Genomic DNA, 14,073 nt, shown 5'->3' with positions numbered 1-14,073 from the left:
ACTGAAATGAATGGCTGGTGCCAAGGCTAACAGAGAAACAGAGAATTTGTCCAATGCCCTGCAGAGCACATCAGAAAACAGGCCATGAACCTCCTTACTATTCCTATGGACTTTCAACAGATAAAAAGATTTTGCCTTATGTAGTTATTTTGTGTACTTAAACCAAAGGTTTTAGGCTTAAATCAGGGTAAGTCAGAAGACTTGTATACATCGCATGTCGAACATAACATCACCAACATGTGCTGTGGCATACTGGCTTTGCACCTTTTCAAGCATATATACAGAGTTGTGAGGTAGTCTTCCAATGGAAGAAATTATAATCCCATCACCAGAAAAGAAAATTTCATTTTAAGGTGAAATAGCAACTGATTCTGCAAAGGTAGGAAGGATGAAGGGATGGCCCAATAAGATATTTTCATTTATAGCTTCCACAATTCTATAAAATGGACGTGTCTTATAACTCCTCGTTAGTTCCTTTCTTCAAGAAAAGAAATATCCACAGATTATCTGTCATTAAGACCTCAGCCCTGTCCACACACATTTCTTAGAGTCAAATTCAGTTGTCACTGACCTGTTCCACTCGGATATCAAATTCTCCATTCACCTTCTTCCCCTGGAAATATTTGGCCCTGCAGAAGAAACGAGACAGACAGACATGGTTAAAGAAGATTTTTGGCTTTCATTACATACTGTTTGCTTCTGCATTTCCCTTGTTGCTGAAGAATTTCTATCCGGGTCACAGTATGTTTTCCTAATTCCTATCTTCTTTCAGCTTCCTGTTCTCCAGGAGAAACCTGCCAAGCCAGATGAAAACCACATTGGAAAGTTCCTTCAAGGCTTGTGACTTTTTCATTTTATTTTCAAACTGAAAACCAAATGCTCTCCTAATCTTTTCCAGAGGAACAACTCTAATCAATGATTCCTTGCTATATCTCATTTAATACTTAATCTTTGTTCTGTAAAAGGAGAGCAACATATGGCACGGCATTGGAAACTTCTTCTGATGTTGAGTAAGGATCTTTATCATCACAGCTGAAGTACTTGTGAAGCCTATTCTATTACTCTCTTGCTACAGAGCTGCTTTTTGATTCTGTTTGTCTTTCTGCTACTGATTTAGAGAAACAGTATCTGCATCTACAGTGTCACTAATGAAGGATCTCTTCTATGGAACTGAGAAACTTCATTTGCTTTGGAGTTGAACAGTACCATGAGAAGGACATATACCTTCCACCACCTCTGCTCCTAATTGCCTATGCTATGCAGACAACAAAGCACTTTCAGAAAGATTGGTTGTTCATGAAAGGGAAAGGCTGACAGTAGTGTTGGAGAAGAAAGCATAGGAAAAGGGTAGGCAGTTTTAGCTCTTTTGTTCATATTTGTGTATAATGCCCCTTATATTGATTAGTCAGTAGGGAAATTGCCAATATAATTTCCCCTGTGAATATTTCTCCCCAATTCTTCCCCTTACCAAACAAGCTTGACAGAAGAAAATATGAATTTATTTTCTCAGACCTCCCCCCCCCTAAAACTTCAGGAAGACCATGTAGGTTCCAAAAACCTCTTCTATTTAGAAAGCATTGAAAACACAGTTAAGCCTTGCAAGAGCTATTTCCAGAGACAAAGTAACTCTCTGCATTCTGTTTCCAATTGGCAAAGAGAGGACAGAATAAAGAAGTAAAGGAAAATGAGGGGAAGCCGGCTTTGCTCCCTATTTTATAGTATTAGCAAAAAAAGAACCTGGCTCACATTTTTACTATGTGTCTATTTGTTCCAATAAAAAAAGGAGAGACAGTAGGAAGGCAATTTTCCCCATGACTGAAACACACCAGTTTCAGCTGAATGCTCCCCTCCCCTAGAAATGTGAAATGTAAATAAAAAAGTTATTTTGTTTTGTCCTTCTGGCTCAAAACCAAGTCAAAAGTTTTCATTTTATTAGAAAAAGACATAAAAAATGTCAAAAGTTTTCTGCTTCATTCTAATGAGGGTATCTGAAGGCTGTATCATGCTTCCCTTCCCAGACAGCCCATCCATCAGCATGGTGCTAATAAGACCTCTGCATAGATGTCAGTGAGGGACAGTGTAGCACCCAGGTGTGACCAAGACCAAGTGGCTCGAACAACCCCTGTCCAGTATAAAAAGCAGAGCTCTGGCCATTTTTCCTCCCTTTTTTGAATTTATGACTGTTGCATGAAAAAAAGCAACTCAACAAACAAGCTGAGACATCACGCCTCTAACAATAAACAGGAACCCTAAATGCACTTAATAATTGCATCATATTTCTGGAGGCATGGCTCTAGAGGGTCTGGCAACATTCCTCACTCCTAAACATTGGGGATATTGCTGGAACCAGTGACTTATCAAAAACTGGAATAAGCTTTAAGTGGGCCCACAGGAACTGGTCTGAAATTCGAGGCGCACTATTCACTGGTAGAAGCTTGGTTTTATTCCCAGCATGCTCATAATGTACACGCCTTATCCACGTTTATAAAACACACTTCCTTCCTCTATGGCCTCTCCTCTTTGCTGACCAGCTGGTTGCAAAATCCTTGGTGCTGCTTTGCTTCAGCTTGTAATGAAGTGTGATTAACCACAGTCTTCAGTCCGGTACAGATGGAGCAGACTCTTCCACTGCCTAGTCCAGGAAATTAGCCTTCACACGGTTAAAAAATCCCCTCTCTCATCTCTACAATACTGGCTCTGCTCATGGATAGTCACACAGAGGGCACATCCAGCGTGAGGAATCGTTTGAGTAGAGCAAGGGACCTCGACTTAGACACCGCGTGGCCTCTCCTTCTTATCCCTCTTTCCACACAGGTTGTCTCATTCTGTGTCTCAGATAACTTTCTTTTAACAGCACAATATATCACTTTCTTTCAAGGACAGCCCCCCAGGAGGGTTAACCTGCTCCGAGTATCTCTGAAGACTACAGGTGCTAAGCAATTTGCAGCCAAATATTTTGGTCAGCCTATCATTTTGACACAACCCAGGGTAAGACTGAAACACTTCTTACTGAAACATCACTGAAATGGATGGAGTGATGTTTTCAATGTGCACCTGGGGTTTTGGAGCCCCTGGGCAGTAGAGGCTATCATGTTGAAATGAAAAATGGCTTTAGCCTCACCCTGGAGATCCTGACATTTCAAGCAAGCCGGAATCATTGCTGATGCTGCAGAAACATCATGAAACTTCAGTTGCAAGAGGAAGAGTCTTTTGGTCAGTATTGTGCAATGTAGGAAATGGCTTCTGGTCCCTGAAGTGGATATAGGATGGAGGAAAGGAAGATCACGCTGATCTGGTGGGGATGCAGGAGAAAGAAAGATAGATATTTCTGACAGGTGAGACTGTGCAAGACGTGTGTGGATGCTCTCTGCCCCATAACCACCTGAGAAAGGCTCTTCCAGATTTCTGCCTAGGAAGTGACATGCTGCAGGTTTATCTAGACAGCCTGTAGTGCTGCAGGGGAGAGGCACCCAGAAGACCAGCCAAAAGCCTTTCTGGGGAGCATCAGAAGTGTCCCCATTCACCTCCAGCACAGCCAACTGCCAGTGATCAGAGGAGCGGCTCATTGCCCCGGGAGAGGGGCTGTTTGGCATCCCCCAGCTCAAGATACCAGGCAAGGCACTGGCCACGCAAACCCACCCCCTCTCCCAGGCAGCCTGCAACACTGACCACTGCTTGGCTGGCCACCCCTTTATTTTAAAGCATGTCAGATGTTCAGCCCGCCAGAACACAGTGTTATAATTTGGCTAGGCAGGGTGCAGATGGGGTGGTGCAGTTGCTGTGATCTCAGTAAATTAGCATGTAAACATGTTTTGACTGAAGAAAACTGCAGGGCCATGCTCAAGAGCAGTTCCTGGGTGGGATTTACAGTGCTAGGCAATGCATTTAAATGTGGCTGCACCAGCTGGGAGGGAGGAAGCACCATGATAAAGAACCAAATATCTATCTTGGCTTCCAAGGAGAAAACTTGCCCTGAACCCCTCTTTCTTCACCATGAAGAAGCTGCATGCCCTGAAAAGGACATATTTTCTGGGTGCAAGGGCATCAGACAAACATAACTTCTGCTTTCTGCCTCAGCCCTGACATGATTACAGGGCCACAAGAAACCTGATACCTCTTCTTATGAAGTAATTCGGAAAGAATAAAAGCTTATTTTCCAGAGCTGCCATGAAACAGCCCCAGTCTGCCTCAGCGACTGTGGCCGGAGGAAGCATATACACAATTTTCTGTCCGATACAGAGTGTATCCTTAATAGCAGCAGGGAAAAATAAATGATCAATTCACCTCCGATTACCTACATAAGAGCTAATTCACAGAAAGTCCATGTATAACATTAGTGCCCTTAGGTGTTTGCAAAGCATCTATCTGAGCAAGGGATGCCAGCACTGATCCAAGACTGCAAACATACCTGTAAGACACTGGAATACCAGAGTTTGTCCCTCTGGTGTCACCAACAGCTGGGACAGCTTGTACTGCATCTATGCGAGGGCTGGCCCCAATTGGCATGCTCCCCTACACCTTCATACTAATGCCCATAGCCTGCCCCACTCCTGTGTCATGGGGAAACACGGCACAAGAGAAACAACTCTTGCACATGGAGTAGGGGCTTCCAGGATCAGCAGCAAAGGGCCAAAAGCTACTTCTGTTAGAAGAGCACAGATAATCTTGCAATTTCTCTCTGTACGATAAATAACCAGTTACATCTGCCTTCTCTTTATGCTTTAAAACAAATGTAGGTGCAATGAGTGCTCAACCCATCAGCCAATACACGTGCTCGGCACAGGAACCCAGGAGAAACGATTTGTGCAGAGCTTGTACTGTCTCTCCTGGAGTTATTTCCTCTCTTCCCTCTGCTTTTTTTCTCTCGGCGCAAAGAAGTATGTCCAAGCTGCTTCAGAGGACTGCTTCAGTGTTTTCCTCTGGATCTGTGGGAAACAGAGACATCAAGATTCCAGCAGGGGACTTCTGCCAGGCTGGAAAATGCTCTGCAGAGGTGAGGAATAGGAAAAGATGCCCAGGTATCAAGCATCAGCTAGAGAAAGTGCCCAAGGAGCTCTTCCCCAGGTACAGTGTCACTAGACAGCAGCCCATATTAAAAAAAGTGCAGAACACCAGCTTCAGCATCGGGAAGGGAGTGGCCAGAAGGGGCAGGAGATCTGAAGTGATCATGACGGACTGGAGGAGTGCAGTGATTCAAAGCTTAAAGCTGTTCCTGCAGGTCCATTAGCTAGGTGAAGCAGAGGTTATGACACATTATGCAGCTTTGAACACAGGCTGGTATTTTGTATTAAATTCATGGGACTTCTTCAGGTATCCTCTAAAACGGCTCCTGCATGAAGGAATTTTATAGGATAGGAGGAGATCAAAGAAATATAGCTCAAATCTTCCTGTGAGAGACCTCAGTGGATCTGATGTAGCAAATGTCATTGCAATTGCTGGTAGCATGTCTTGGAGTAACTGGGAAGCCATCCTTCAGACAAACAAATAAGCTTGAACCCAAATCCCCTGTGATGTGAATGAACCCAGGCACTTTTTGGGGCATCGCTGTTTGACAGAGGCCTTGAGCTACAAACTCAGGAGCAGGCTTGTACCTTCACCCCAGAAATGGGCTCAGTATCTCTGGGAGTGTGCCAAAGAGGGGTACTAGGATATTGTAATAGCAAATTCCTCCAAATTCTCTGACTGAGCTTGTGCCTCTGAAGCAAGACACAACAAGCAAAGAAAGCCAAGCCACACTTTGGATGGAGACCACTTTTCATCTGGAGTGGGAAGCAGCCTTTCCCACCCTGCGGAGGGGCCAGAGCAAAACATGCTGAGGAAAGGGGAAATGTGCGGGACTCTTGGGGAGAGGTGGGCAAGGGAGTGGGTGGAAGAGAGACAAATGGTGAAGAAGAGACATGGGTAAATAAACCAAAAGGGATCCACGGGTAAATGCTGGAATTATCTGAATTATTTCCCTGGAATCACATTACACATACTTCTCTCAAGCCCCTTGGGAAAATAAGGCATGTAATTTCTTTCTGGATCAGCCCGGAAAAGGCGAGGCTGAAGCCCCCTGGATTGGGTGTGGGGGGACCTCGGGGAGGGAGGGGGTTAGCCACTGTATGAAATCCCTGTGTCAAAGGGCCTGGGGGCCCAAGTGATGCACAAGGCACTCACTGTATGTCTGCATTGTCTCCTTCATAAAAGGGGCTGGGACTGGGAAAAAGGAGGCAGTTTCCAGGATACTGGCCAGCAGCCGCTGGAATGCCTCGACCTCCCCAGCCCCTACACGCTATAAAGGCAGTGGGGAGGGGAGGGGGGTGGAGAGATGCATTTGTGCCCTTTTTTCTTCAGGGGTGAAAACAAGGAAGGTTTTCCTTTCAGGGGCCAGACCTCAACCCCTTCACCACTTCTCCCCAGTTTAGCAATTCCCAGCTGCAAATAGTAAGGACTTTTGAGATGGTCAAGTCCTGACTGCCCAGGGCATAGGGAAGAGAAAAATCACTCCACAAATGCCGAGGTCTGCAACCTACTGGAACTTTTGTCCATGTCTGCTTTGACCCAGAGACCTTTATGCACTGTTCAGCTGTGGGATGGGCTGGTTGGCAGTTAATATTTATTCTGTAAGAGTGCCTTGGGTCAGGGGTGGGGGGGTGTCAGGATGCTAAAGATGGTGGATAAGCATGACGGATGTGTGCGTCGACACGTCAGAAAACAAGGTCTGAATTACAGGTTAAATGGACCAGAGGCAAGTGCAGAAAGAAGGAAAGAGTACCTGCACTGTACAGGCAGACAGGAAGGGACCAAGAGGTAAAACTAAGTTTTGGGTTGGGTCAAAATGTAACCCTAAATACTTTGCCAGGAGCTCCACAAAAGTTTCAGCTCCAGCCCTGGGGTGCAGTACTGCTGCACTCAGCCCCGTGCCTCCCTGGGGTGAGATCACCTTGCTCTCGATGCTGTCACCACCTGGCTTGCTGGAGCCACTGAATGGAGAGCCAGCTCATCTGCGCTGCAGGTAGGTCGTTGGTGTCCAAGGTCGGGCCATGGGAACAGACCACCTTTGTTGCCTTCTGGGAAGAACTGCAAGACCCAGCCCACTCTGGTTACTGTAAAACAACCCCCGAGGCATTATTGGTTATGTGATCACACCAAGGAAAGAAACGCCTCTCCTGAAGAGGTTTATATCAGGCTGTGATGGCGGTGTGGTTTTGGGTTTTTTTGGATAAAGGAAGTCCTCGTGGTGAGGTCCTTGATGAGGTCCGAGGTCCCACCCTACAGGGCTGGAAGGATTTCTTGGCTTGAACGTACACAGAAAGGGAAGTTTTGGGGCAGGAAGGGAGAAGGGTTTTTTAAATCTTCTTTTGTGAATCCTCCCGTTCTCTCAGGGAACCAAAGGTCTGCTTTTGGGGCAGACCTAGGTTGGCAAGCCACCAGCACTTTAACGATCACAGACAGAACCATTCAGGCTGCTCTCTCTATTCAAGGAACTACGGAGTCCCACACAATACTGGCCTCCCAGCGTCTTCCTGTGCCACCTCCTGCTCATGAAACAGGGTGATCAAAGCCATCCCCCGCCAAGAGAAGAAGCACTAGTTAGTGCAGCGCTATTGCTTTTGGGCAGGGCTTTTTGTGCTTCTCCGAGCTGTCAGGATAGGAAGAACACTTTGCTGTAGGTCTGATCCCCCACCCAGGCTACATCATGGTCACATTCCTCCTGGCCACAAAGAACTGGGGCGGGGGGGAGAGGCGGTGGAGGTGGGGGGCTGCTTTAAGTACAACATGAGGCAGCAATTTTATTTTGCGCATTATCAAAATAGCACATTGCTGGAACATTTCTACATTGCTAAATCTAGATGGTATGGCCTGGAGCTGTTTGCAAGGGGTATCATTTTGTTCAGGATTGTGCAACATTTTATTCCAGCTCACTTCTGCCCTCCCTGAACCTGAGGAGCAGGGGAACCAGGCTAACTTGAACCAACACTGAGGCAGCACTGCTGGCTTTCAAGCAGAAGAAATCTGGCTCACAAACCCTGAGAAATACATCTGAGGGATTTTTTTTTTTTTAATATGTACGGGACTAGGCAGGACATTCTGAGGTTAAATTCTATGCATTTATAGGAACTCTGGTAAAGCAATTAAGGTCCCAGATTTGACTTGCATTAGCATATTTATAACCTGGTGGGGAATATTTTCCATATTCCTTGTGTCTATTTTTGTAATGATACTAATCCTTTACATTTCTGTATCACCTTTCATTCAGGAGGACTAGATCCCAAGTTGCTTTACATATGCAGGACAAAAATACAGGCAGACAAGATGGTGATATACCTAAAACAGATTGGAAAGCGATGTGATAAATGCAATTTATTGAATAACTTTGACAGCCTTACCTCCTTTTCACCCCTATGCCTGTGTGCTAGGGAATACAGAAACTCTTCATGCTGCTTCCGAGCGTGCTTACACACACACATACACACACACACACACACACACACTTAACACAAAGTTGCCTCCTCTTTCCCTAAAATTCCATTTTGCCCTCAAGTCACACTTGGCATGAATTATATGACCAGAAATATTCAGTCCTGGGTAGACATGGTTAAACAATGAAAATGTAAGTTTTTTAGCCAGATTTGTGAAAACCGTAATTTTACTTATAAGTTTTTCAAATTATAGCCGCATAGTTACACAGAACTTGTGAAACCTTAAAAGGTCACCCCTGTATAATAAAAGCTAATTAATAATCATTTATTGTCAGTAACCACCATGTTAGAATCATAGAATCATAGAATCATTAAGGTTGGAAATGACCCTTAAGATCATCAACTCCAACCGTTAACCTACCACTAACAAGTCCACCACTAAACCATGTCTTCGAGCACCAGGTCTACCCATCTTTTAAATACCTCCAGGGATGGAGACTCAACCACTTCCCTGGGCAGCCTGGTCCAGTGCCTGACTACCCTTTTCGGCGAAGAAGTTTTTCCTAATATCCAACCTAAACTTCCCCTGGCGCAGCTTGAGGCTGTTTCCTCTCATCCTATCACTTGTTACTAGGGAGAAGAGACCGACCCCCACCTTGCTACAACCTCCTTTCTGGTAGTTGTAGAGAGCAATAAGGTCTCCCCTCAGCCCCCTCTTCTCCAGACTAAACAACCCCAGTTCCCTCAGCTGCTCCTCAGAAGACTTGTTCTCTAGACCCTTCACCAACTTCATTGCCCTTCTCTGGACACGCTCCAGCACCTCCATGTCCTTCTTGTAGTGAGGGGCCCAAAACTGAACACAGTATTCGAGGTGCGGCCTCACCAGTGCCGAATACAGGGGCACTATCACCTCCCTGGTCCTGCTGGCCACACTATTCCTGATACAAGCCAGGATGCCATTGGCCTTCTTGGCCACCTGAGTACACTGCTGGCTCATGTTCAGGCAGCTGTCAATCAACACCCCCAGGTCCTTTTCTGCTGGGCAGCTCTCCAGCCACTCCTCCCCAAGCCTGTAGTGTTGCATGGGGTTGTTGTGACTGAAGTGCAGGACCCGGCACTGAGCCTTGTTGAATCTCATACAGTTGGCCCTGGCTCATCGATCCAGCCTGTCCAGGTCCCTCTGTAGGGCCTTCTTACCCTCCAGCAGATCGACAGTTCCACTAGATGATTTTGGGCTTCTTATCAGGAAATATAGACAAAACTTTGCAATTTAACCTGTAAATTCCTGAGGTCAAGCTTGAAGCATCAATGCTGAATAATAGTAATAAAGATAAATGATAATGAAGTCCAAAGCCAAAAGCTAGTCTAAAACTTCCCATTATATCTGAGTTATGTACAGAAATATTCCTCTGAATGGGAGCCTTAGTGTATCATCTTCAGCCTACTGAAAGCATGAAATGACTCATGACACTCACTGAATATTTTTGAAAAGGAATTCCTTGCAAAAAATTAGGATTTAGGAAGCCCCATGTTACTAAAATTCAGTATCAGAACACTATTATTTGACCAATTATATTTTTGGACAAATGACATATTTAAGGCTCAATATTGTCATGTACTATCAGAAGTAAAAATAGTTTTATTTTAATAAAAATAGGTTGATAACTTCCTCTGAACAGTATAAAACAGTAATCCTGTCAGGTCAGGCCATAATTAGACCTGAATCATGACATTATTGTTATACAAAGAACAATTTCAGATATATTAAGAGGATTTAATTCAGTATTAATCACAGTTTTTCTCTTCCTTCATCTTTAAATTTTTGGAAACAGTATGTTGAGGCAGATTTGGCTGTAAAGTAAATGGGAAAACAGCAATGCAATTTTGTGTCTCCTAAAATATCCTCTGTGGCTTTTTTTTTCTGTGAAACATGGCACAATCCTCACATGTAGAACTGCCGCATGTAGGGCACAAGTATTTTGTGCAAGACAGCAAGCAACTCTGTTAGCACTTGAAATGGCCTGAAATTTGTACAAATCATGCCAATGGCTTTGAAAAGTGACATGAGATATTTTGCAAATGCAACTGAGATATCTAACAAATGCAACAAGAACAACTTTGTTATGCTGTCTGGTCTGAAAAGCAATGTTTTTAGCATATGTTGTTAATAGGAGCCTATTAACTATAGCCTATACTTGATCACTTCCCAAATAAGCTGTTTAAACACAAAGCATTAGGCTAGAAAGCTGAGCAATTTCACAGAGGATGGGGGTTAACAGTACTAAATCCTGTTTGATCTGCTGAGAAATTCAATCCAGCAAGAGCATGATTTTACTTAATGCGTCGGGCGAGGAAGTTGCCAGAGGTGGGACATTTTCCTCCTGGCTGCGGTCGGGCTGCCAGAGCTGGCCCATCTGCCATTACATGGAGTCCTGCCATCCCCCTTCCTCATGGTCCCACTCCCTTTTGCTGCGTGTTTGTACGTGTGCGCGCGCATGTGTATTCATGTCTGAGCTCCTTTTTTTCTGGCAGCTGCTGTAGGTGAGTTGTGGATGCATTTTTGGAAGTCTTCCAAGGCACAGATACTCCCAACCCACAAGAAGGTGCCTCATTCTCCAGGAGGAGGCTACCCAGCTGAGATACGTACCATTAACGACTAAAGAGAAGCAGTTTTTCCCTAGTGTGCTGATGCACGGATACATTCACTACTGTGGGTGCCTCTGAGGGCTGCCTGACAAAGCCAAGAGCACAAGGGAGCTGTACAGATAGCGTTTTCCTCTCGTGCACATCCTGCATGTGGCAGATTCACTGTGTGCTTCCTTGCAATGCGCTAGGGCAGGGTCTTGGAGAAGGATGGAAAATTTGTCAAAATGTTGCCCCTTTAACAGAAAGCTGGGTGAGTTCCCTTGCTTTTAATAGAACGTACCTTTCTTTTACTGCTGCTAATGCAGAAAGCAGCTGATCATATTCTGTGGGGCTCATGTTATTTTTGTAGTACTTTGTCTCTGGAACAAACCAGAGCATATTGCATGTCAAGAGTGGTAAGGATTTTATGAAGGATGACAGGCCATGTATTCCCATGGATGCTCTTCACTTCCTCCAGACCTCTGAGAGAAGTTGAGTGCTCTACTGTACCAGCAGAGACATAGTAGCTCCTTAAAAATAGAAAGGATTGCCATTTGTCACTTTAAAGTGCATTCAACATGCACTCGCCTATTTGGGCTGTTAGAGCATTTCGTCATGCACTTGTGCAACACCTCATCCTAATCCACAATTGCAGCTCTTTGCTTCTGCTGTCATACAGTGATGATAAATTAATGTCTGGCTTGGCAATATTGCTACAGTCTCCAATTATGAGAAAGTGTTTTCATTTAGAGAAGAGAAATCAAATGGCAGATTCCACCGTCTCACCCTTCCTGTCTGTGAACAAGCTAGTCCTTGTTATAAACCCCATGTAACTTGCTGTGGGGGAGGAGGCATTGTGGCAGCCCCCCACCCTTAAAATAAAGGTAGTGCTTCAGTAGTTATTTCTTGGGGATCTTTTCTAGTAGAGTTAACTATTTCAAAAAGAGAAGGAAAGGGTTTCTTGAAAACCAAATACAAAGGTTTCACAAGTAGCAAGAACCAGAGCAGGCAGAGGTGAAATGCATTGCAAACATGATGCTCCTTCCAAACCCAAAATCACCAGCACAGAAGTAACAATAGGTTGTTGTTCACCATCCAAAGTCTGAGACTGTTTCTGTATGTAATGCAGAGTGGACAGCCAGAATTCCTGGATAACCAGCTTCCTCAGCTGTGCTCTCACAAGGCAAGCACTGCTGCCTTGGGCTGATCAGCTTGAACTCATACATAACACCCTGGCTGAGACCAAGAAGATGACTGGAATTGCTCAGAACTACCTTACCAAGAATAAACATCCATGGAGCCATAGAGCCACTGCTCTCCAGTGCTGCTCTCAAGGGCTCACTGAGTTTCCTGGAGACACAAAAATCAACTGCCAAGTAGCACTCCTGGCCTACTGGAGTGGCTGCACTGGTACGGTCTCTCAGAAAGGACCACAGGCTACTTTTAGGCTGGGGAAGTTTCTAGGTATGTGTTTCTGTCCATGCTACAAAGAGCCATGGAAACCTGTGGCAGGCAAGCGTTAATAATATTGTTTCCTTGGTTTTCATGTTATACATATGTCAGGATATGGTCATGAATGCATACACTAATTTTGTTCAGTGCCCTCACAACCTTAGAGAGAGTGAAGGCAGGGAGCCTTTGCAAGCAGCATTATTTGGTATCTTCAAGCCTGTGGACAGAGGCAGAGAGCTGGGAGGAATGAAGGGGGTCCCCCATCACGTGTAGAAACTGCTAAGTTATAGACAGCAGAGGGATAGCCAAGACAGCAGGATGCACGGAGTGCTTACACGAGTGGAGGAGTGAAGACAGCATGGGTAGCCATACCTCCTCTTTATATCTCCCAGCTGCTGCTCCTTGGGCAAGGCTTAGCTCACAGACCACAAAGTCTTCATGACAGAACAGCAGCTGGGAGATATAAAGGCAGGGATTTGAATGTGGTGTGTATTTTAAAACATGAAAACACTGCAACAGAGTCCAAACCCTCCTCATCCTTTCCCCTGCCCAGACTACCTTCAGCACCATTAATCTCAAGGAAAAACTAGATTGGCCTTTGAGCTAGGGCATTCCTCTCTGATTACAGTGTTTGGACAAAGCAGTGTCGGCTAAGCCCCAGATGCTAGAGCTGTGCATTAGAGGCATTCCCATCCCCAGCTGGAGAATGCTATGTTAAGGGACTGCCACCTGGCAGCATCTTCAAGGAACTGCAAAAACGCTAAGCTGAGACAGAGGTTGGTGAGCATCAGCCTTCTGGGAGACCTGCAGATGCACCCAGGAAGGAGAGATCAGGCTTGAGCCAGACTGGTGCTGCCGATTGAACTCTTTGGCATTAAGAGGCTGCTACTGTGATAAAAGACACTAGGATGGTGAAACGTTTGATATGATGACCATCTTATCAGGGACTTTCCCACTCAGTTAAAAAGTTGTTTTTCTTTTGAGAAAAATCCCACTGTTTTCCCTTTCTTACTTCAAGATGGCTGAAGAAGCCTGACCTAGTTGTACTCAGTCATTGCTCCTTTTTAGCTAAGAGCCAAGCTCTTAGCTAAAAGCTTTTTTCTGTGTTGTGACAAGCTGGCAGATGAAACAAGAGCATCTCCTCAACACATGCTCTGGCTTTTCCCCCAAATAAGTCTCTCAGCCAGCTTGCCTAAAGCTTTCTGAACTAGCCGACTTTGAAAGGGAGCACACAGCAAGTGGTAAGTCATTTCTCTAACATTTCAGAAGACTTCAGTTGTCCTACACTTTAGAAAGTGTCCTCTGTTGCCAATATCACAGGAAACAAACTTCTAAACTTTTGTTTGTAAACAGAGACCTGCATGAACAAGACAAATTTGAGGCTTAGCTGAGCCTCAAAGGTTCTTACCTTTTGCCAATAGCCGCTGTGCTTAGCAGGTGAAGGTCCCTTGACCAGCGAATGAACTCCAGGCATTACTATTGGTAATAGTAAGCTTGGGTTATCTTTCTGTAATTTATATACAAATTTGCATACAGAAAAAAGCTCAAGAGAGATTGAGAGCTGGAGAGATTGAGTCCCTTTCCATTTTTA

The 14,073-nt window shown here is 44.9% G+C and overlaps 1 protein-coding gene across 2 annotated transcripts in view; it reads right to left on the bottom strand.

Annotated features, from left to right (window-relative positions):
• The window catches only part of SYN3 (synapsin III), a 206,548-nt gene that overhangs the window by 170,912 nt on the left and 21,563 nt on the right, over window positions 1–14,073 (bottom strand). For both annotated transcript variants that reach the window (XM_087765028.1, XM_009474158.2), the window contains one exon: window positions 572–629. In XM_087765028.1, coding sequence (XP_087621154.1) covers window positions 572–629 — 58 coding nt within the window. The remainder of the gene's footprint in view (window positions 1–571; window positions 630–14,073) is intronic.

This window comes from Nipponia nippon, unplaced genomic scaffold, assembly GCF_047370975.1.
Source record: "Nipponia nippon isolate SJK-2023a ecotype South Korea unplaced genomic scaffold, ASM4737097v1 scaffold_3, whole genome shotgun sequence".
Classification (NCBI taxonomy): Eukaryota; Metazoa; Chordata; class Aves; order Pelecaniformes; family Threskiornithidae; genus Nipponia; species Nipponia nippon.
Note: the sequence above shows the minus strand (reverse complement) of the source record. Positions and strands in the feature narration are given on the sequence as shown.